The 23,774-nt window shown below is 44.1% G+C and overlaps 1 protein-coding gene across 1 annotated transcript in view; it reads right to left on the bottom strand.

Moving 5' to 3' along the window:
* The window catches only part of COL11A1 (collagen type XI alpha 1 chain), a 248,884-nt gene that overhangs the window by 156,296 nt on the left and 68,814 nt on the right, over positions 1-23,774 (bottom strand). Inside the window, exon 5 of the mRNA XM_073571713.1 lies at positions 111-239. Coding sequence (XP_073427814.1) covers positions 111-239 — 129 coding nt within the window. The remainder of the gene's footprint in view (positions 1-110; positions 240-23,774) is intronic.

The following is a 23,774-nucleotide window of genomic DNA, read 5'->3' as shown; positions in this document are numbered from 1 at the left end:
AGATGCGGGCCATTCCATTAATTTATCTTCCATAGCGCTTGTCACTTTAGGTAGAAAATGGCCGGCATGTCAATGTCAAAATCCGAGGGCGAAGAGGGTGCAACTCTTACCTCATCAACGCTTGGATCCTGAGCTTGCGGCATATTGGGGGCTGGGGTGTCACAGTCCGTCATGTAATGTTCACAGTAGTCATACGCAGCTTTGGGGTCATCGACAATCAGTAGCTGCTGGATGTCGCCCTAAGGAAACAAAATAATGGAAAAACTTGGGAAAAAATTTTGGCATGTCATATTTTATAGCGGTGATAAATGACAGCCTTAATTTTACTTCTATTGACTCTGGACACTTGCATTCACTTCCCCTAGTGAAATCCACTATTAAAAAGACACATATGAGCACTTACAAGACATAGAGGAAGCATAACAGACAATGAGGGGATACTAGACACACTTTCATTGTTCTAAATACAGCCTCATTAGTTTGGTTGCCTTGAAAACCATGATGAATGGCTCAAGCTATATTACCGCCATACAACTCAACGGTAATTTACATATGCAAGCTCAACTGTGCCATCTAGTGGTCAAATTATTATATTAAACTTGTTTCCTACTTTTTTTATTTGTATAGCACCTACATAGGCTGTGGCTCTGTATACTAAATATCGAGAGCTAATGTGAGCATTGGTGCTGTTAGTGATATCCACTAAGCTAAAGGGTTATTCCCATCTCCAAGATCCTATTCCAATATCTAGTAGGTATAATAATAATATTAGCAAATACCTCCAATTAGAAACGTTGTATAGTTTTTCTGATTCGTCCTATCTCTTTCCTCATGTGCAGACATTGCAGGACCTTAGGTATCCGTGGTTATGGCTCCTGATATAGTGACATCTAGTTGCTAGTGGTCATAACCATGGTTACCTAAGGTCCTGCAATGCCTGCACATGAGGAAAGAGACAACGAATCAGAAGAACTATACTACAGTTCTAATTGGAAGTATTTGCTAATATTATTATTATTACACGTACTACACATTGGGATAGGATCTTGGCGATGGAAATACCCCTTTAAAGAAAATTGAAGGTTTTTAAGATGGGTACTTTTGGAAAAAGCTCATTAAAACAAACAACTTTGCAATTTATTTATTACTAGTAGAATACCTGCGGCTTCGCTTGCGGAAAATAAGTTAAATTGATGGTTGTGGTAGCTAAAGTAAAATTCTCAGTGGCCCCTGAAATTGACATTTTCATAGTGCCACAGTATTTTTTTTTCCACTTTAAATTTTGATTATTTTGGCATTTTATTAATTTGTCAGTCACAACTGTTGTTTTCCCCTCAACACTTTTACATTCACCTTCACATTTCTCCATTATACAGTATGTATAGGGCCTAACTTCGGGGGGCCCCAATCTCATGACGGGGGATGCTAGTGAGATGTAATGTGCACAGTATTCTGCTCCTGTGGGTGGAGAGGGGGCATGCCAAATTTCACCCAAATCGGGCGAGAACTGTGGATTTATATAGAGCGGGCTAATACAGATTTTTAGTTGTATATACTGTATATAGATTAAAATTTTGCCTCATTCTCCCCAGATTTTTCTTTGTTTTTTCATCCTGTTTGCTGCTCATTGCCAAGAAGACTGGTCATATTGTTCACAAGTTGAGATGACTGAACCCGAACTGTAAAGCTTGGGGCTCGTACTGGTACCTAATGCCTGGTGCTGAGCTCCGAACATGGACTTCTCCCGGCAAACCGTTTTATAATTTGAGAGGACAGAGATTTTCCAGCTCTGAACTCTGGTTCCCCATTGATTTCAGTGGGGTTCAGGTTCAAGTTCAGGTACAGTTCCAGAACCCGAACTTCCATGGGCCCACTCATCCCTACTCACAAGCTCTTTTATTGTGAGTTTGTAATCGCTGTGATCCTCCCCAGCTTTAGGGCTCACTCAAACATCCGATTTTTGCGTCCAAGTGCTATCCGTGATGTTCATGGCTAGAACTCGTACCTGTGATGGTCTAGGGGCCTTTCACTTGTTCATGATCTATTGTGAACTGAGAGATCAGCAGAAAATCGTGAAGACATGGTCGATTTTGATCCAAGAATCAGATCAAAATCGACCCCGCAAATCAGGGGTCTGTGAAGAAATTGGACTGCACACGGATGACGTTCAGGTGCGTTCCAGATTTCTAGGATTTTCAGAATGGAGAAGAATTTAAAAAAAATTTCTACGTGTATGAGAAAATCGGATGACACTTGTACCACACTCTGATCCAAATCTGATCAGTCCGTTTTTTTTTTCTCCTACTTGGAAAAATCGTATGTCTGAATGAGCCCTAAGCCCCACTATGTTTCTGATGCTCCAAAGGTGAAGCACCTTCAGGAGAGCAAAATTCAGGCCATCGGCACAGCAAACTTCCTGCTCCCCATCAATCAGGAAGTCAGGAGGATGGGGAGCTCCTGTAAAAAGATTGGAATAACTCTTTAAATTATTCAAAGCTTTGTAATGGGACCTCATAACTACTTATCACACCCTTGAATTATTTCCTGGGGTTTTTCTATCACAGTTTACATTAAAAAAACATTTTTGTCATGAAATAATTATTCTGGAATATATTATACTGCACTTTTTTATTTTAAAATAATGAATTATTCTAGATTATATTATATTATACTTTTTATTAGGAACATTAAAAAGTGTTTAAAAGTAAAATTCATTAACATTGTCAGGATAAACTTATGATAAGCCCAGGCAGAAGGGAACATGCAAAGAAACAAAAGACCCTTCCAAATGATTTTAAAGGATATGTGTGGTTAGTCAGTCCCCTTTAAATTAGGTAATCTAGATAAGGTTAATTGCGCACACTAAGGGTACCGTTACACTTAGCGATGCACCAGCGATCCCGACAACTATATGGATCGCTGGTTCATCGCTAAGTGGTCGCTAGTGAGCTGCCACACAGGCAAATCTCACCAGTGACATCACAGGGGTCGGGGGTCGCTACTTACCTGTCAGACACGGCGATCCTGATGTCCTCCCGCCCGGCTCCACGCGTTGCTCGTCTCCACAGCAGGAAGCCCAGCAGGAAGCTGACGACAAGAAACGGCCCAGGACGTTCTCGCGAGATCAGCGATAACCAGCGGGGGAGCGGTCGGAGGTAAGTATCACACATAGCGATATTGCTAGCAATATCGCTGCTACGTCACAAAATCGGTGACGTTATAGCAATATCGCTAGCGATCTCACTGTGTGTAACGGGGGCTTAAAAGTTCCAGTGATGTCCTGGCCCATGTGAGACCCGGCATTTTCCCACTTCTTGAAAAGTAATTTGTCTTTTATTGGAGATGAGGGGGGAAAACTCGCACATGTAGACCTTGAAGGGTTAAAGCATGCTGAAAACATTATTCTAGAGAGGTTTTTGCTCCACCAATTCTTTGTTCGCTTTTAGAAAATATCTTTAAGTCGCCATTAACCATACAAATTGCTGCCGATACTGTCAACTACCGACTCATGATGTGAATCTATAAAAAACCGTGACAACTGTGCCAACCAATTGGTATCTCGCTTTTTACAATACATAGCATCTAAAGGTCAGTTGATATAGAAAGCCAAGGGGTAAGGTTTCTCCTTGTGGAGAGTGACATGCCAGGCCTGACATGCCAATGTGAGGAGACTTTTAAGTATTGTGCTTTGTTACACCATTGATCAATTGATTTACAATAAATCCTGGTCTATTAACTTATGCTTTTTGCTTGTATTATTATAACACTCATCGGCATACTATGGCCAGGCGACCTCACCCCTTTGTATTTTTGAATTTCAACCATCTGTTATCATGCTATATTGCCAATCATGGTTAACAAAGTATCACTTATTTGTGTTTTTTTGTGATTTGTATATTTGTGATATGTTCATCAAGATTTTTTTTTACATTTGGAGAATTTCTTTCTTAGGCTAGTTTCACACTAGCGTATGGAGGAGCTGCAAAGGGATACGGACTTCCAATGTGAAGCTTCGCCCACTGCCACGCCTCCTCCATTCAGCTCTACCTCTGTCGGCATGCGGCCTGCGTACCCTATCTTTAGCATTGGGTACACAGGCCGTGTCAATGTAAGCAGAGGCCTCCGCATGCATCGTTTTGACGGTGTGGCGACCTGCGCCAAACGCAACATGTTGGATTTTGCTGCAGCATGTGTACCCAATGCTAAAGATAGGGTACGCAGACCGCATGCCGATGGAGGTGGAGATGAATGGAGGAGGTGCGGCAGTGGGCGGAGCTTCATGGAGGAAGTCCGCATCCCTCCGCAGCTCGTCCCATACGCTAGTGTGAAATTAGCCTTAGTCTGCAGTGTAGAAGAGATTTTCAGGCTAGGGGTGCTGAAGGATGCTGAAGTCCCAATGATGGCCCCTGGGCCCCCTACCACATAAAAATATGCTAGTAATATAAATGGCACATGGTATTGGAGATCAACTACAGATTCTACATTGGTGATAAGGAGCTGTTAAAGGTTATTTTTCACCAGATTTTTGTCATGTTATTTGCAAGCATCATAATGTAGGGGAAGAAACCCTGATTCCAGGGATGTGTCACTTACTGGGCCGCCCGCAGCAATCTTTATAAAATCCCTGTTTTCTCTGCTGCAGATCTCTGTAAACTCCCCCAACTCTGATTGGAAGCGTTCTGTGTACACAGAACAGGGGGGACTACATAACACGGGACACCTAGTCCTCTACTGATAATCTCCTCCTGATTTAATGAAACAAAAAGCAGCCCAGTAAGTAATACATCACTGGAATCAGTGTCAATGACCCCATATTATGATGCTCTCAGATTACATAGTAAAAAACCTGCTGACAGATTCTCTTTAATTTTCATGCATAGATGGCATGGTTGCGATCATTTTGTGCCTTTTTCCCAAAGAAATGATGATACACAGGAGGCATTTTTACACATGATAACTTTGTGTATTCAGCCCTGATAACAATGTAGTTACATTGAGGCTTTCATGCAGCATGCAGCACATACTGTATATGCCAAGATCGCACACGAGGCCCGTCATGTGGGGAAGGTGACTTGACGGACAGACTTGACAGGAAGTAGGAGGGGACGATTTGTCCACTACAGACGGAGATTGGCAATGACAGAAAGGTAACAGCGGGGAAAGACAGAAAAGGGAGTGCAGTACCGAAATTTGACCACAAGATGGCAGGGGGAGTGTAGTTCAGGACTTAACATCAGCTTACCGCTATAGAAACTGCTTAGTCATGGGCGGCGGGGAGATAGGAACCCAGGAGGGGAATTCCCAGTGAGAGAGGGGATAAAAAGGACTGGTTGGGGGTTCCAGAGGCTAGGCTAGTGCCGGGAGGAGCTCAACAGAGGAGGACTCAGGACATAAGACAGAGAATGGTAAAGAGCTCGACCAGGGGACTAACAAGAGAAGACAGTCAGGGGGGTGGCCCTGACACGACGTACCGCAGGACAGACGAGGCCCCGGGAGTATCGACTGGATGATGACCTCGGGCAGGTGAAGCACTGGCGGTAGATTGGTCTAGGACAGCCCCAGCGAAAGATCCGCGAGGGACGTCATCACGACTAAAGGGAAGGTGAAAGGTACCCGGGCCTGGAAACAGAGAGCTGAAAAGGAACTGCGGTGCATGGCTAAGGTCGTCAGGAGGACGGCCAATAAACCCGGATCTGTTAAAACTGACTTCTGCCTCCGTCTCGTCTTTGCCGCGTCTGGTCGTGGTAAGCAGTGGACCACCCCCAATCCGGCCCCCCACCACAGTCAAACCACTGTGCCGACATCAGAGACTTTTGAAGCTGGAGAAGCCTCAGCAGAGATCACAAGACAGTGGAGTACGTAGTGCAGCAGTAGGACAGTGACGCAGAACACCCCTACAGCCTGCAGGACTTCAATAAGAAGCTCACACTGTGCACGGACAACACCTCAAATAGCAAATATCAGAAGAAAAATGATGCCTGTGCCATTGTAATACCCAGATTAATCAGCTCTTCAGGCCTTATTAGTAATACCGATATCGCACAGAGCCGGCATTACGGCACGTACAAGTAAGTATTCATATCACACAACTATGGCGGTGCTGGAGCTGAGGATTAACTCTTTGGGACCACATTGTATGAATATATAAGTAAGAGATGGACATCTGCGCCATGTACTTACATCTCATAAACTATACTCCAGACTTACCCTGAGGAGAAGATGTGATAAAGGCAGAGGCCTTCTGAGGCTAACAGAGAATTCAGCCCTGAGTCCTACCTGCAGCTTATCGAGGAGTTCGGGAGCTGATTTTGTTTGGGCAACTACTGACATGGGCTTTAGGCTACATTCACACTGCATTTTATCCTCATGTCAATGGCTCTGTCGGGCGTATGTCTAAAGTCTTGGAAAACGGGATTCAGGTGTATGCTCTAATGGGGCCATTGACTATATTGATGCGGACTGTGTGCTCTCCTGGACACAATATTCAGCCGTATCCACCTATTTAAGGCAGCCACCTTAGGGTGCTTTCACATTGCATTTTGGCACTCATTCAGTGGCTTTTGTCCGAACCCTCTGCAAAACGGGACTCATTATGGTGCTGTCAGAGCGAATGTACGATCTAACATGCAGCACTTTAACTTTCAGCAACCAGTCTATGGTTCTGTCAGCGCATATGTCTGAATACTGTTTTGAGGGGGAGGTTCGAATGTAAGCCCTGATGTGGCCACAGTACAGGTGCCAAAACGCAATGTGAAAGCACCCTTAGATAGATACGGCGGAAATGATGTACGACAGAACACACTGTGACTCCATCTGAATCATTATCATTAGTTTGCTCTCTTCTCTCCCAAACACTATGCTTCAGTGTTTTTTCACTGGCCAGTTTATGCCACTTTAGAATCTGCTTTCAACTGCTGCTCAGTAGGATCCATGCATTCTATTCTGTCTGTGTATGGGACTTTACCTGTCCTGGAGTGGGAAGCAAAGAGAATCAGAAAGGGAAAGTCTTGAACACAGACCCACCATGAATTGGGCATTGACATAGCACTGAAGCAGTTTGTAAGAGAAGGAAGCAAAACAACTTATTGAAGTATAATACAAAAATTAATAACTTTGCAATTCCTGGATGATAACTAATTAAAAGAAAAAAATAGTAATTCCTTAAATATTAAATACCAAGATCATTTGTCACATGGCTGAGTCTACACGTCTTTGTAATATTAGCCCAATGCAAATGTTAACGAGCATGCAAGACAGTAAAATTGATCGAAACTGATTATAGGAGAATGTAAATGATAATGAAGTAATTTCAGTGATATATCTCCAATCCATACAAACCATTTACATTGTTAGCAGAAGTGTTTGCAGTTTGTGTTTGTTAGGGATCGTAGTGTATCGACTCACCGCAGCTAAGAAGCTTCAATTTATCACATTTAATACCATACATAATCATATCATTTCAATGGTTATGCAATAAAAACTGCACATAAGATGCAGCAAAGGCTGGTGTTTATTTCCCAAATTAAGCCAAAACCAATTTATAGTGCTGCTTGTGACATAACAATTTATGGAAGCTTTGGACAATACTAGACAGGACATACAAACAACTATATCTAGTAGATAAATGGCCACCACTATGTATAAGTATAATAATCTAGATCAGTGATGGCGAACCTAGGGCACGCGTGCCAGAGAGGGCATGCAGAGCCCTCTCTCCTGGCACGCGGCATCGCCTCATCTGCAAGTGTCCTCTCTCCGGAGCTGTGGCTTCCTGCCTCACATGGCAGTCAGCGGCGTGGCTGGATGACATCATCATTCAGCTTCGTCGCCACTGTGCCAGTGAGTGGAAGCTGCCGGCGAGCACGTGGAGAGGTGTACTGTATGTGTGTGTGTAATTATAGGGGTGATGGAGAAGGCAATGATTGGGGTGATGGGGGAGAGGGCAATGATGGGAGTGATGGGGGAGAGGGAAATGATGGGAGTGATGTGGAGAGAGCAATGATGGGAGTGATGGGGGAGAGAGCAATGATGGGAGTGATGATGAAGGCAATGATGGGGAAGAGGCCAATGATGGGGGTGATGGGGGAGAGAGCAATGATGGGAGTGATGGAGAAGGCAATGATGGGGGTCAAGGAGGAGAGGGCAATGAAGGGAGTGATGGAGAATTAAATAATGGGGTGATGGGGGAGAGGGCAATGATGGGAGTGATGGAGAAGGCAATGATGGGGAGGTGGGAGAAGGCAATAATGGGAGTGACGGAGAGGGCAATGATGGGGTGGTGGGGGAAAAGGCAATGACGGGGTGGTGGAAAGGGAAATGATGGTGGTGGTCGAAAGAGCAATAATGGGGTGGTGGGGAGGAGGAAATGATAGAGGTGGTGGAATGGGCCATTTCTACATGAAGGGGATCATGATGGGACATTTCTACATGAAGGGGAGCAGGATGGGGCACATTATTAAAAGAGGGGGACAATGATGGGTCATATTACTACAAGAAGGGGATCGGGATGGGAACATAACTACTGGCTGTGGGACCATTCTAACTGGGCGGGTGGTGAGCACAGTAATTAAAAGATAAAGTGTGTACCTGTTACTAGTTTGGCGGTTGTTTGCAATCTCAGCACCTGGACTGCCAGCGATTATTTTTTTTATTTATTTTTTTTTTTATATATATTTTTTGACAAATGTGGAGCCGCAGTAAATATTTATACTTTTTCAGTTCACGGTGAAGCCTCCTAGCCTGCCATTCTTGCCAGGTGCTATCCACAAGCCAGCCAGCTTCCCAAGCCAGCCATCTCCACACCAGGATTCAGAAGTCAGCAGCAGCCAGATACAGTAAGTGATATCACATTTGTGTGACTGTGGCTAGAGATTAGAGATATTCATACTGTGAATCTGCTTGGATTCCATGCTAAAATCTCTCTATCTATCTAATATTCTGTATTTTTTTCCCTAAAGATCAATCCAACTGCTATGTCTGGAAAGGGCAGTGTGAGTGGCTCAGTTTCAGTGTGTGATAAGCACGCATGAGCTTGAAGCCCCCCTGCTGAACAGAAGAGAAGACTGCAAAGGTAAGTTTAAAATCAATGAATTGTTTACATAATAGAATTGATCATCAGGGTTTAGGGACGGCAAGTGCTGTACAGGGAAGAGAGTTGGCAGTGGCTGACTCTCCTCCTTTGCAGCGCTTGTGTGGCACCCCTGAGGGTCCAGTCGCCACAGAGGTACTGCACCTCATCCAGAGGTGTGGTATCCCACCCTCAGGTAAGGAGGGAGCACCACCCAGGACTCCTAATACTCGCACCCAACACACTAGTTTAGTCAGGGCATCTGGGTGTACCCTTCGGGAGGATGGCCTCATCCCAGGCTGGCTAGGAAAGGGTGTTGGGGAGTTAGTGGGGAAGGTAGGTAGAAGGGGAGGTGCTTAGGAAGTGGAGTGTTTGAGGACATCCAATCAGTGACAGTTAGCCGGCCCCTAAGTCTAGTGGAGAATATCGAACAAGGCTCAACTAGTAAGCCGGAGGCTGTAGTGACTGTAGTGCGACAACCAAATCCACAAGCATTCCTCAAAAAGGCAGCCGTAGAGATAAAGGACCCCGGGGCCTGACCCACGTCGCTCGGCAAGGTCCGAGGCTGCTGGATTGGGGGCACTGCTTATGAAGGCGCAGGGCAGGCGAGAAAGGAGAACATAAAGGAGTCCTAAAAAGGTGTCACCAATTCACCTGAGAGTTTGCTGGACCACTCCCCCGGAGGACACAGTGCCAAGCGGGTCATCGTGTGCACAAGAATTGTGAGTAAAAACCAAGAAACTGCACCCAACTGTGTCCTTCATGTTATTACATCTCACCTGCTTTACACCACATTCACCATCACCGGCTTAACTGCCCTGGGACACAGCTCTGCCCGTGGAGAGCTTCACCATCTCTGCTGCCCTAACACCGTCGCAGACAATCTGAATTGCAGAGTCGGCTACTCTTGCCGAATACCACGGGTGGCGTCACGATTTCCCCTTTCCCTATGATTATCCTACCATCTTCCCCCTCATTGAACTTCCATCTACACTGGACCACGGACCGGGTCACTATTACCACCGTGACACACTTCCCCTTTAAAAGAGCACCATGTAACCATCGGCCCTGCAGGGCGCTCCACTTGCCCTGTTGGCACTTCGTCATAAATAATTGGGTTTTAGGTTGCAGTTTGAGCATCGGTCTCAGAAAGGTTTGCCATCACTGATCTAGATCATCTCTGCCCATGGCTATGACAGTCTTCTCAGCTATTCGGCTACAAAGGGGGTATAGATGTCAGTATAGGTCCAGAAAGGGCCTCATGCGGAATGGAACATTAGCAGCAGAAGACATTTACAAGGAGTAGACAGGAAACACTAAAATAAGATATGTAGCAGTCAGAAAGAGATGCGATGGTCCACGTGCGGTCCAAGATAGAACTGCAGTTTGGCCTACAGGATAGGTAGGCCTGCAGCATATTCACTTGGGAATCTATGGCGTACTGAAAACCTGCATAGATTTGGTCATCGGGAGATGAAGTGGTGGACCAAAGTGGTTTGCCCACCAGTGGTGGGCTGGAGACTGGATGGCAAAATGTGGGGCTAGAGGAGAAGCAGTCTGAAAGTTCCCTTGGTCTGCATGATCTTTAGTGGCAAGATGTTTGGGTGCTTCACTAAGCAATGCCTAGAAGGCTATCCAAGGTGCATCTAACACATTGACCTATCAGAAGCAAGAATGCACACAGACAGAAGAGGTCCCCTGTGTAAGAACAAAATGTGGGCTCTTGGCAGTCCAATAGCTCATCATAATGCACAGCTCAACATGCTTAGGAGGTGGAAGTGGGCCTTTTACCTCTTGGGCCTCTGTGATATTGCACAGCCCCTGGTCTGTAGGTAATAAAATATGACCATGGAAGGAGAGTGGACTGCAGCATTCTAAGAAGACCATTGTTGTCTGAATGACATTAAGTCTAATAAATAACAAACAAATAAGGACGAGGAGCTGGGTTAATCTTGAACACAAGTTCTCAAAGCAGGGAAACATAATAAACTCATCACCAGAAAGGGACTCATCTTTGTTTAATTATCTCCAGTCTTATAGCTCAGCATTTGTTGTCAATTTTTTGTGATGTGTTATAATTTAAAAAATGAGCAGAGACTTATATTGGACCATAAAACTGATTTGATGAGGACTCAAGGGGAGTTTGGTGAGCTCCGGTTCCTCCTTACTTTGTCCATTTCTCATCTTTTCCATGTTTCTGCAGAATAATCTTAGCTTAGCTACCAGAATTTACTGACCCAGAGAAGAGACCTAGTGAATGATAGCTGAAAATAATATAATTAGACTCCAGATTACAGATGTTTTATGGTTTCCAAGTTATTTGCTCTTGTCCACTGAACACCCTAAATGGTCTACATGAAAATGCTTGAGTTCAGCTTCAGATCACGTTATGTTGATGGGACCAAAGTGCTATAATGACCAAATCACATCTTCTTGATCCATTATACTCAGCAGTCTAACCATGGACATGTATAACATGCAGACATACCCTATGGGGCTATTACTAGTTGGACCATCACAGATTGGCCCTATCTTCTGTCCCATCTGTGGTCTGAATGTAAGCCTTCTCCATAGACATATTTCAGTAACTAGCCAAAGGTTCATGCCATTCATCCATCAATTCATCGGAAAGATGGTACATTTTGATTTTTCTTTAGAATCCACTTTTCTTCTACTTATGATTTATGACCCTACCAGGTCTGGCTTATCGTCAGCTCTTTTTAAAGTGACAATACTTCTACAAGTAACAGAACTTCTTCTAAAAGTGCTTTGCAAAGAATATTTCTATTACTAAAGGTAAAAAGGGTTGTCTTTTTTTTTCTTTTGTGAGAGTAGTTTTATTGCAATGTGAAAGACACTTGGTAACCTGCTGGCAGGAATATATCTCATTAGACATTTTTACGAGGCTCACGGAGAACACACTCACAGAGGAATGTGCCCTTGTCGAAATCTTACACAGGGAGAATACATGGGTTTGACAGCACAGAGGATTCATTCTGCACAGTGTACTGTATGGTATAAGAGCTATGAATGAGAGGATTTTGTGACACCAGAACACAATCACTCCACTTTAATTTTCTTGTTACGGAGACTTTTCAAATAGGCAATTTGGAGCAAAATGGCAAATATCAGAGACCAATTTCCAACAATATTACATGGACAATATAAAGTTTTCAGCTTTGGAATACTTCTACTTTTGACTATCTTTTTAATAAACTTTAGAGTATAACAGAATCTGTAACACTAACAACATCGAAAAGTAACAGCATAAGGACACAAGGGTCTCGTTTTTGACCAATTTTCAAGATTTCGAATTTGTGTCAGTTAATGATACCAGACTAAAACCTCATACAAATCTATGTGAATAACATTAAATTAATACTTCCCACAACCTGAAGGTTTGCTACTATCGAGTCCAGAAAGTCCTTTGTCTGATATACTATAACTATTTTCTATCAATTTTGGTACATTGTCCAAAAATTATCAAAGAGATACTGTATATTTAATATGTACTCTATCCTAGAACATTCATTACCTCTTTACTGGATAGGTGATATAAATGCTAAATGGATAGGATCATGATTGGTGGCGTAAGGAGGAAGACCGGGCTGCATGTGCCTGCATTATACTGGGTCCGGAACGGCTGAGGCTGCGTCCCATGTTGCCTGGGGGAAAGAATAGGGGACAGGACAGGCCCCATGACCCAGGAAGAGGGGGTATGGCTAAACCAGGCAGTGAGGAGAAAGCGTGCAATAAAAGAGTCAGTTCCCCGCTGGCAGTGAGAGCAGAGGCAGGTGTGAGGCGCGCTCAGCAGCGAGAGAGGCAGCGCGGAGCCATGCTCTGGAGGAGTGGGGGCCGGGTGCAGGATCCTGAGGTGTGTTCCCCAAGACTGATAGACACGCAGCAGCACCCGTGTTGGTCAGAGCACTCCGAGCGAGAGTTGGTTGGGAAAAGCTCCTGGCCGCAGAGCACAGATCTGGGACAGCTGTGTGAGAGACATACTGCATTAGAGATTTACTGGTATCGGTGGAGGCGCAGAGCAGCACAAACTGAGCAGAGCCGTGCAGAGCAGCCATTCAGGTGACGGCAGCTGCTCAGAGAGAGACACGTGCGCTCCGTGACTGTGAGTACAGTGCACTGGACATACCTTTGAGGCCTACCTTGCCAGTTGACTCTTGCCAGTCCATATTGGAGTCTGTCAGTGCTGCAACCCTGTTTACTTTGGCCGCACCAACTTAGGGACTAGGGGCTCAGCGGAAGGTGCCGAAGACCGACCGCTGACGCCAGAAGACAGATCATTGTTTGCAGGACCCCTCTGGAACAGCGCCGTGCCAGCCGCTGTTGGCGCCACTGCCATCAATGCTTCAGTTGTGGACTGGGAAGCCTCTGATAGGATAAGTCATTTAAAGAACTGCCGTTATCTTGTTTATTGCTCATTAACTTTGCCTATTGCTTGCCATTGAACTGTTTAACCCTCATTTAACTATTTATCTCCCTGTGCCAAGATGTCTTCGTCAGTGTCATAGACTTTGCTTGGAGTAGTAAGTACCATGTCTGAGCACTGGATAATGTAAACTCCTCCTACCTTCAGTTTGGAGAATCTGAGGAAGTAGTTGGAATTTATGGGGATTTCAGCAATCAAAACTCCACTGATCTAGCATTTACCACCTATCCACTGGTTGAAATACCTCTTTAAAGTGAATCTGTCAGCAGATTTTTACCATGTAATTTGACAGCAGAATAATATATGGACAGATACCCTGATTAGTTTAGTGGGTGCAGTAGGTGTGATATAATCACAGTTTGTCCTGCTGCAGATCTAGCAGAGCTCAGAATGTTGACCCCTTTATAACCCCGCCCACACCACTGATTAGCAGATAATAATAATCTTTATTTTTATATAGCGCTAACATATTCCACAGGGCTTTACAGTTTGCACACATTTTCATCACTCTCCCCGATGTGGCTCACAATCTATATTCCCTATCACTATGTCTTTGGAGTGTGGGAGGAAACCGGAATACCCGGAGGAAACCCACGCAAACACGGGGAGAACATACAAACTCCTTGCAGATGTTGTCTTTGGTGGGATTCGAATCCAGGACTCCAGTGCTGCAAGGCTGCAGTGCTATCCACTGAGCTACCATGCTGCCCCAGCAGATCACTCTATGCATTGACAGAAAACTGATAATCAGTGATGGGGGCAGTGTTGGATCAGGAGACATAAGGGAAGCCTGTCCTGTAGTGATAATATCCTGCTGATAAAACACTGATTGTTTTGGAAAAGAATAACAACCCTCTAAGTGACAAATCACTGGAAACAGGGACTCCGCTCTCAGATTTCATAGCAAAACACTGGCGACAAATTTCATTTAAGCTCCCACTTGATTGCTTAGACTGAATGCAACTATAGCAAAGCAATTGGACAGTATAGCTTTTCAGCCATTGTAAGAAATACATTTTCAAAATCATTCACATCAAAAGTATTAAAAAATAGCGGGGATCTGAACCACTAATTGTGGTGCCAAACTGTTGTTTACTTTGATGTTTTAGGGAATTTAGGGTTAAATAATATACCCTATTTAAAGCTTAGATTTAGCATGGACCCTGCATTAGCCACAAGTGTATATAGGAACTTTGTGCATTATGGTTTTCGGTGTGTATGGAAATTTCCATTACCAATTTACATTAAATTCACAAAAGTTTCTAATTTTTTTTTTTCATTTTTTAAACCAAAAGAGATAAAAGACTCTCAAAAAATATTTAATTTACTAAAAAAGTTCATATACGTTCTGACACCTACTCATTGACTGAATTACTGGAAATCACCATTTTATCAACTTCTGATCACTTTCCAGTGGCGGCCAGGACGCGGCAGGTACGCTGTAGACCTACTGCAGATGACTTCTATAAATTCAACATGTGCAAAGCGTTCTCCTCTTACTTCTGCCCGGCTGCACTGAGTGGATTAAACCTCATCAGGAAGGAATGTTACAGGACAGAAATACAGGAAAAATACTCGTCTGAGGCCTGTAAATTTCATCTCTGGGAAACTCATTACTTCTCCTTTCTTTCTCCAGCTCGGAGCTTGAGTACCCGTCTGTGCCAGATCGGAGACAGTCAAATAAATACACTAGACGTGATCAAATTAACACCTTCACTGCCAGGAAACTACACAATCTCTATCAGGAAAGACAAAGTTAACCCCTACCTACTTTTATACATCTCAAAATAATTGATGCATTAGGTGTAGTGATGAGCGAGTGTGCTCGTTACTCGAGTTTTCCGAGCATGCCCTGGTGTTCTCCGAGTATCTTGGGAGTGCTCGTAAATTATGTCTGAGTCCCCGCAGCTGCATGATTTGCGGCTGCTAGACAGCCTGAATACATGTGGGGATTCCCTAACAAACAGGTAATCCCTGCATGTATTCAGGCTGTCTAGCAGCCGCAAATCATGCAGCTGCGGGGACTCAGACATAATTTTCGAGCACGCCCAAGATGCTCAGAGATCACCTGAGCATGCTCGGAAAACTCGAGTAACGAGCACACTCGCTCATCACTAATTACTGGTGTCATCAGGATTTTTCACCATTTATTCCCAAGTGCTGGTCCAGACCTGGATTTGAAAGCTAGATGAAACAATGTGATCTGGCTCCCGGATCAGCGCCTGCACCTGTCCGGCACAAGATCTGACGCCACAGACAGATGGAAACAATCCCATAGCAAATAATGGGACCAGGTTCTACCTCAGTTTTCAAGCGGTGTTTTAGTTAAATGCTGGATGGAAAATATGATGCAGCGCCAGAATACAGTATATGCTAGAGACCTGAGGAATATAATAGCAGACATTATGTTATTCTGATATCTAAATATCTTTCGTGTGACCTAAGGGTTGTCAGAGCATATGGTATTGATGACCTATCTGTTTGATAGGTGATCAATACCACATCGATGGTAGTCAGACACCTGGTGCCCCGACAGATCAGCTGTTCTTTGCTCCAAAGTTGGTTTGATGTAAACACACTGAACGCCTGGAAATTTTGAGCGTGGATCCAATCCAACTGTAGTGGCCACTGCAGGCTGTTGTTGGTTAATGCAGCAAAGCTTTTCTAAAAATTAATAGGATCTGCGCTGCAGTAGCCAGAAACAGCCAGTAGCAGTCGCTACACTTTGATCGGAGCTGCGCTCGGTGGCTCCATTCAAAGTATTTACATACAGCCTGTATCGGAGCAAAGAATAGATTATTAGTGGGGAGTTATGGGTGTTGGAACCCCACGGATCTGCTATTAATGACCTATCCAATACTGTATGCTCGGACAACCTCTTTAATGGTCCCTATAGTAACAGTCAGTGAGACACAAGTGTGTAGTGTCTCAATCCGGAATTATAAGATCACATGTAACAATGTCAGTTTGTCAGAGCATCATGTGATTTTATTAAATCCTACAGGTTCTACTTGATGCTGTAAATTAAAGAATTTTTCCTATTACACTGCAATGATGAGCCGTGCAAAGGTTAGGTCATCAATATGAGAGTGGTGGGCAAATGACACCCAACACTTCCTCCGAACCTTCAAGCCAGCCTTCATACGGTATTGCTGATTGCAACTCTTAGGAACCCTCACATCTCAGGAGCATGCACCTTTAACATTTCACATTTATTATGAAGCTAGAATGATCCTCTATCACCATTGTTTGGACATTTGCAGCTTAATATTCTTAGTCAATATCATAAATATTAAATCCTAAAACTATAATTCCTACAATAATTCAAGAAAAACGTCAAATTGTCACAACATAGTAACTACATTCCCCTATCACACACTGTACATTGTTGTATTCTCAGTTTCCTAGAGAGCAGTGCGTTGTGGGAGCCCCGATAGCAATCAGGACAAGCACAGGGGCGCATTCTGTGCACCGGTGAGAAGTCTTCCAAATAGGCTGCTAATGCATTCCTATGAAGTCATGCATAACCGAGATTTGCAAACAGTGAAGGAGATCTACAAATTCTAGGGTTTCATGTGCCAGTTTTCAACTGAGTTATGCTGGAGTACAATGCCCCAAATTTATTCGGAGGCACACACCTCTTGATAGTTATTTAATTTATTTTGTTTATTTTATTCCCTTATATAGCACCATTAATTTCACTGCTCTTTACAGATATTTTCAGAACTGTCCCCATTGGGGCTCAAAATCTAGATTTCCTATCAGTATGTCTTTGGAGTGTTGGAGAAAACTCACGCAAATGGAAGGAGAACATACTAGCTCCTTGCAGATGTTGTCCTTGGTGGGATTTGAACCCAGTACCCTAGCACTGGAAGGCCTGAGCCACCATGCTGCCCATATTTTTGGAAATTTTTGGAAGATTTGGTATCAGAAACTGAAACTAAGCCTGCTATAATCAGGTATAATTGACCGATTTCCACGTTCCTTTTCTATCTGTTGTTTTCACAGATAGCACTAGCCCCCATGATATTCTAAGGGACTATGCACATGTCCAATTTTTTCCTTGGAGCGAGTGGTCAAAGGAGAAAATGGGAGAAGTGTCTTTTCACCGGATGAACAAAGGTTTCACCCATTCATCAGGTGATCAACAACCTGTGTACACAATAAGATATCGTAAAGCAAGTTTTCTAGCAACACTCACTCACGCTTATCTTGCAGTGTGAATGTTCCATAATTTACACTCTATACATAGCACAGGGGGTGACTTATTGATCCCCAGTGATGCAAAAAGCAGAACTGGTACCTGGAAGCCAGTCTCTGCTTAATTCATTGCTAATAGGACTGCTGGAAAGAGCTAAGCGTCGGGCTCTAATTCCATAGACTATGAACTAAGTGAAGGTCAAGCATGCACATCTCTACTCCATTCCAGATGGGCCTTTAGAGATCCCAGTTTCTGGAGCTCCATAAGTCAGAAATAGTGATAAGCAAGTGTACTCGTTGCTTGGGTTTTCCTGAGCATGCTCGGGTGGTCTCCGAGTATTTTGGCATGCTCGGAGATTTAGTTTTCGTCGCTTCAGCTGCATGATTTGTGACTGCTAGACAGCCTGAATACATGTGTGAAATGCCTGTTTATTAGGAAATTCCCACATGTATTCAGACTGTCTACAAGTCGCAAATCATGCAGCTGAGACGACAAAACTAAATCTCCGAGCACGCCAAAATACTCGGAGGACACCTGAGCATGCTCAGAGAGACCTGAGCAAAGATGCTACTCGCCCATCACTAGTCAGAACCCAAGTTATCAGCAAGTTACTACATATCCTAAGTATAGAGAATAACTTTTTTATCTTGGGGATAACCCTTTCAAATACAGTATAATTTAATTAATATGATAGATCCAAGCATTGAGAAATATCTTATACTTCATTCATCCTGTTGTGGCGCTGTCCAAAACTGAAACACTTGAAGCTGAGTATCTTGACAGATCAGAGTTGATCGCTGGTGGTCCTATCAGCAGGACACTGATCAGCTTTTTAGGGTCAACCTCTTCTAGTAAAATTAGAGTTGACCAATAAATCTGCGCCGCCGACCTTTAAACTTGCATTAATGACATCAGTTTCTCACTGTGTAATTCCTTGAGAGTGAGGAGTGTTCATTATTGTCGGATAGGATGAAAGTCTGCTTAATAATCATTTAAATTAGTCTTTGAAGACTACTTGTATTGTTTGTACAACAAATTGCGGTGGCCTCCTACATAATATACGTATAAAATGAGTTCCATCTGGTGGATTCCGGAGCCACGCTCCAATCAGCCATTTCAGGTCCTAATAAATCTCCGTAATAAACACCCGGCTGGAGGCATTTTGGATACCAGATTGTAATAAGGAATCGCGCAGATGTCTATGCAGCTTCCTTCATAGTCAAGACACCATGATTACTTGGTTTGTTGGAGTCAACTGAACGCAGATTGATTGATTTTCTGACAAGTTTCTGGCCTTTCTGGCCTTTCATGCTAAGATGACCATTTAATCCCATTGCCCTCCCATAAATATAGCTTGCGTCTTCATTGTTCTTAATGGGATTGTCCACATTTGGAGACAATTTTTTTTCTTATTCGATTGCATGCAATTGGGGCTAAATATCAATTTTGCAATTGTGTTCCATTAAAAATGTTGCACCGTTTTCCTCCTATAGCCGCTGTATTACACTGTCTGTTGTTGGCTGCACAATGAGGTAACAGGGTTGGTGACATTATCTTTATTTTATCATATGAGTTGCGGACATTATTTAGAGTCACTTCCTATTACATAGGTATGACAGGTTCTCCTCCTGGTCTTGTTAATGCAGCTTTCTCACAGACTGCACAGATCTCCAGGCCATACAATGGCTGCTGGTGGAGGAACATGTGACCAGACCTGTCCATCAGTCTCCTCCAATCGAAAAGCAGTTTTCTCATGTGAGGTTTTCTATTGGAGGAGACTGATGGACAGGTCTGGTCACATGTTCCTCCACCAGCAGCCATTGTATGGACTGGAGATCTGTGTAGTCTGTGAGGAAATCTGCAGTAACGAGAGTAGGAGGAGAACCTGTCATACTTACAGTATGTAATAGTGAGAACCACAAAATGATGTCTTCACCACATCTGATAAAATAAGGACAATGTGGCCGACCCTGTTACCTCATTCTGCAGCCAACCATGGACAGTATAAGGCTGTGGTCACACGGCCATCGATTCATGACATCCGAGCGTAGAACAATGTTTCACGCGCCTATGGGTGCATGTGAGCCAAGTCTCACTGCCACTTGCAGCATGCTGAAACTGTTTTCTCATGCTGAATCAGCATGAGAAACAAATCACAGTTCTGCACTGCCCCTTAGTGTAACATTGGCCTGTGTGTTGTCCCATAAACCATCAGATAGCACTGGGCTGTGTAATACACTTGTGTGAGCGAGTTCTAATACAGAGATTATAGGAGGAAAACCGTGCAAAAATCTTAACGACACCCAATTGCAAAAATGATTTATAGCCCCAAATACATGAATTTAATTAAAAATAAAAAGTGGCCAATCCCTTTCAGCAACAGGAAGAAGCTGCAAGATGATTTGTTGGAAGGAGCCCCTGTGGTGATGTTAAAAAAGAGAGGCCCAGAGACGGAGGATACTACCTGTGCTATTTGCTTCTGTTTTTTTATGTCAGCTCCGCCAATGTTTCCAAATAAGAATAAACTGATAATTTGCTAAGAAAAGGTATAATAAGCTGCTTTTGTCTGCTACAATGCATCAAATATACTGTCCCAAGCAATGCTGATGTGCGGGGCCCACTCCGGCACATGGACCCCCTTGGAGATTTACCTGTCCTCATGTGTGTCAGTCCAAACCTTCTTCAGGACGTCTGACTGCGAGGTCAACTATTAGGCTGGGGAATACGGCACCAAAAAGTCACATGAGTTGCTTACTTGATTAGCCTAACAACTGTGTTTGCCGGCTATGACCAGGACAAAAATGTTTTTATGTAATTGTAAGAAGAAGGACCGGACCACGGTTACCTGTTCTGTACCGGGTCCGGAACTGTCGGGGTGCTCTGGCCTTCTAGCCCGGTCACAGAGCAGACCCGAGCTCGCAGATCCCCACGGTGACTAGCAGCATCCGCCAGGAGAGACGTGCAGGACGCCGTTGGTCACCCTGATGCGAGGTGCCAAATGCTCGTGAGCACCGCGCACACATCACCTCAGAGAGACTCAGTGTGGGACCGTAAGCTGTGTCCTAATTCCCCCGTATACATCCACCGGTCTACGTTAAACTCGGAGAGTGTCAAGACCTATACCCTCTTGGCTGCATCAGTAGATGGACTAAAGGCTCTGCGGAAGGTACCGGAAGCCAACTGCTGCCGCCAGAAGACTGATCCTCGTTATCCATAGGACTTCATCAGATCAGTATCGCGCCCGCCGTTGTGGGCGCCATCTTCGGTTCAGCAGCAACCGCGACCCAAGAACACGATAAGTCAACCAAAAGAACTTCTGTTGTTATAGTTACTGCTATTTTCCCCCATCATATATCCCGCGCTTAATCACCTGTTCCATCATTTAAATTGCTTTATCTCCCTGCGTGGAGTATTCCTCTGTTAATTAAATCCTTTAACCCTTGCTCTGCCTCTGCTGCCTCACTGCATCCCGCAACCTGCTCACATAATGACAGCAAGCAGAGATCCTCCACATAGAAGTGGCATGGACTGCTATGAAGGCTTCATGGCTGCCATTTAATCCCACAATCTCTCCAGAGAAAATGTATATATGGCTGCAGGCTGCCAAGAGCGAGACATGCTGGGGGTGCTATGGAAATTCGAAATAATGATTAAATAAGGTCTCACTGGGCGTGTACAGCCAACTGTAAAATACCGCAGCATGTAAAATAAAAAACACCGCTATAATCACTTCCTACTTCTCACTTTGAAATATGCCACTTTCTCTCTGGAAATTTTTTGAAACCCCCAGATGAGAGCTGTACAAATCTAATCTACTTTGCTGATACTGTCTTTTGCTGACAATTTTCTGCAGCATTTTCCCTTCAGAATGACATATTAAAGTCCCTAATATGGATTTTCTATCAGTGTCTAGGAGTTTTAGGTTATGCCTTTGGGGGATGAGACTCATGGGGAAATCACAATCGAATGAAGAATTGGGAGGCTGGACGCTAATTTTTTTTTTTTATTTAAAAAGGCATTCAACCTGCTTCTTAGGAAAGTTAAAATAGAGCTAGCCGCTCAGTTGGAGTTGCCAGCTTCCTCTGTGATTTATGTGTGCCGTTGAATAGAGCCATCAGTCTTTCTTGCTGCACTTTCAAGGCTCAGACCATTGGCGGAAACAACTCTACTGATTTCTTCTGAGCCCGGGGACTCCACATTCGGAGAGCAGAAAGCGCCTTGGTTTCATTTCCACAAATGCAGTCATGAGAAAGGGCCAGAAAAAATAATAATAGTGTCAATGGGAGAGACCCCGGCATTATATCAAAACTGTTAATAATTAGAAAGGAGAATTAACGATTAGTATCCACTCCGGAAAAATATGCTGCCGTTTTCTCTCCTATTTACGGCAGACAACCAGGGATGGGTACTGTCTAATAGAAAGGGGTTGCCCTGAAAGAACAAGCCCTTTAACCCTCCATTTATGGTTATTTGATAACGAAACCGTTAGCTATAAATATTAAACACCCACAACGATTAGGCCCCTTAAAGGGAACCTGTAAGGAGCTCTATGGTCACAGAACCAAATACATTGATGGGTTGAGTAGTAAAATACAAATTCAAACCTTCCTGGATGCGAAACGAATATTTCATGTCAGAAAAAGTCCATTTTAAATCTTTATGTAAATGAGACTGCAAGTGCGCCAAGTACGGGTCAATATCCCAGAGAGTGTGCGCTGATTCTCTGTATTATTCCTTGCCTTATGTCACGCTCATAACCTTCATTGACCCCACTGACATAGGGTTTCACAAGAGAAGTCAATCAAGTCCATCATAGTCCTACTAGGAAGGGAATATTGTATTAAGCCGGAATCACACAAGCGAGGAATACGCATGTTAACACCCACCACTGCCGCCGGCACTCGGATCAGAGCGTGCGGCCGCTCCGCTCCTGCTGCCAGGTATTAACATGCGAGACTCAGCCGTATTACTCGCATGTGTGATCCCGGCCTTAGTCAGGAATCGGTCCGTCCTTAGCGCACTTGCAGCCTCATTTATATGATGATTTTATCTTACCATATAAACACGAGTATAAGCTGAGTTTTTCAGCTTTTTTTGTGCTGAAAACGGCCCCCTCGGCCTATACTCAAGTGAGGGTAGATGCAGGGGGAGCGGCAGAAGCAGAGCAGTGGGTCACCGGAAGCAAGAGCTGGCCGCTGTGGCTAACTCATGTGCCCTCTTCCAAAGAGAAATGAATATTCACTGTGCTGGCAGTGAATATTAATTTCTCTGTAATAGCGCGCTCAGTGTCAGCCTCAGTAGCTGACTCCTGAAGCTGCTGGGAGGTCATGTGTCCCCGTTAATTAAGATGAATATTCACCTGAATATTCATTTCTCTTAAGTAGTGGGCACACGTGACCACCCGGTGGCTGACACTGTGCGCGCTATTTAATAGCAATGAATACTCACTGCCCTCCACACACATAATTCTGGCGTGGGGAGTGGTGAGTATTACAGCAACTGTGCTCTGCTTGTGAGCAGGGCTTGGCGCATGACATCTTGGCCATGCGCTGATTTCAAGCATAAAGCAGCTGCTGGCACCGGAACAAGACGCTACGAAGGAGCGCAGGAGTGTAAGTAGGATGGCTTTTTTTATGTTTTTTGATGGGGGCCATGCATACAAAGATAGGAATGAGAAGCCATGCATACAAGGATAGGATAGGGATGAGGAGCCATGCAGACCATGATAGAGATGAGGAGCCATGCATGCCATGATAGGGATGACAAGCCATGCATGCCATGATAGGGATGAGGAGCCATGCATGATAGGTATGAAGAGCCATGCATACAAGAATAGGGATGAGGTGGTCATGCATACCAGGATAGGGATAAGGAGCCATGCAGACAAGGATACGGATGAGGAGCCATGCATACAAGGATAGGGATGAGGAATCATGCATAAAAGGATAGGGATGAGGAATCATGCATACCAAGTTAGGAATAAGCAGCCATGCATGTCAGGATAGGGTTGAGGAGCCAAGCATACCAGGATAGGGATGAGGGGACAATGCATATCCAGCTTA

This window comes from Dendrobates tinctorius, unplaced genomic scaffold (genome assembly GCF_039654945.1).
Source record: "Dendrobates tinctorius isolate UK_male_01 unplaced genomic scaffold, ASM3965494v1 ptg000029l, whole genome shotgun sequence".
NCBI lineage: Eukaryota > Metazoa > Chordata > Amphibia > Anura > Dendrobatidae > Dendrobates > Dendrobates tinctorius.
Note: the sequence above shows the minus strand (reverse complement) of the source record. Positions and strands in the feature narration are given on the sequence as shown.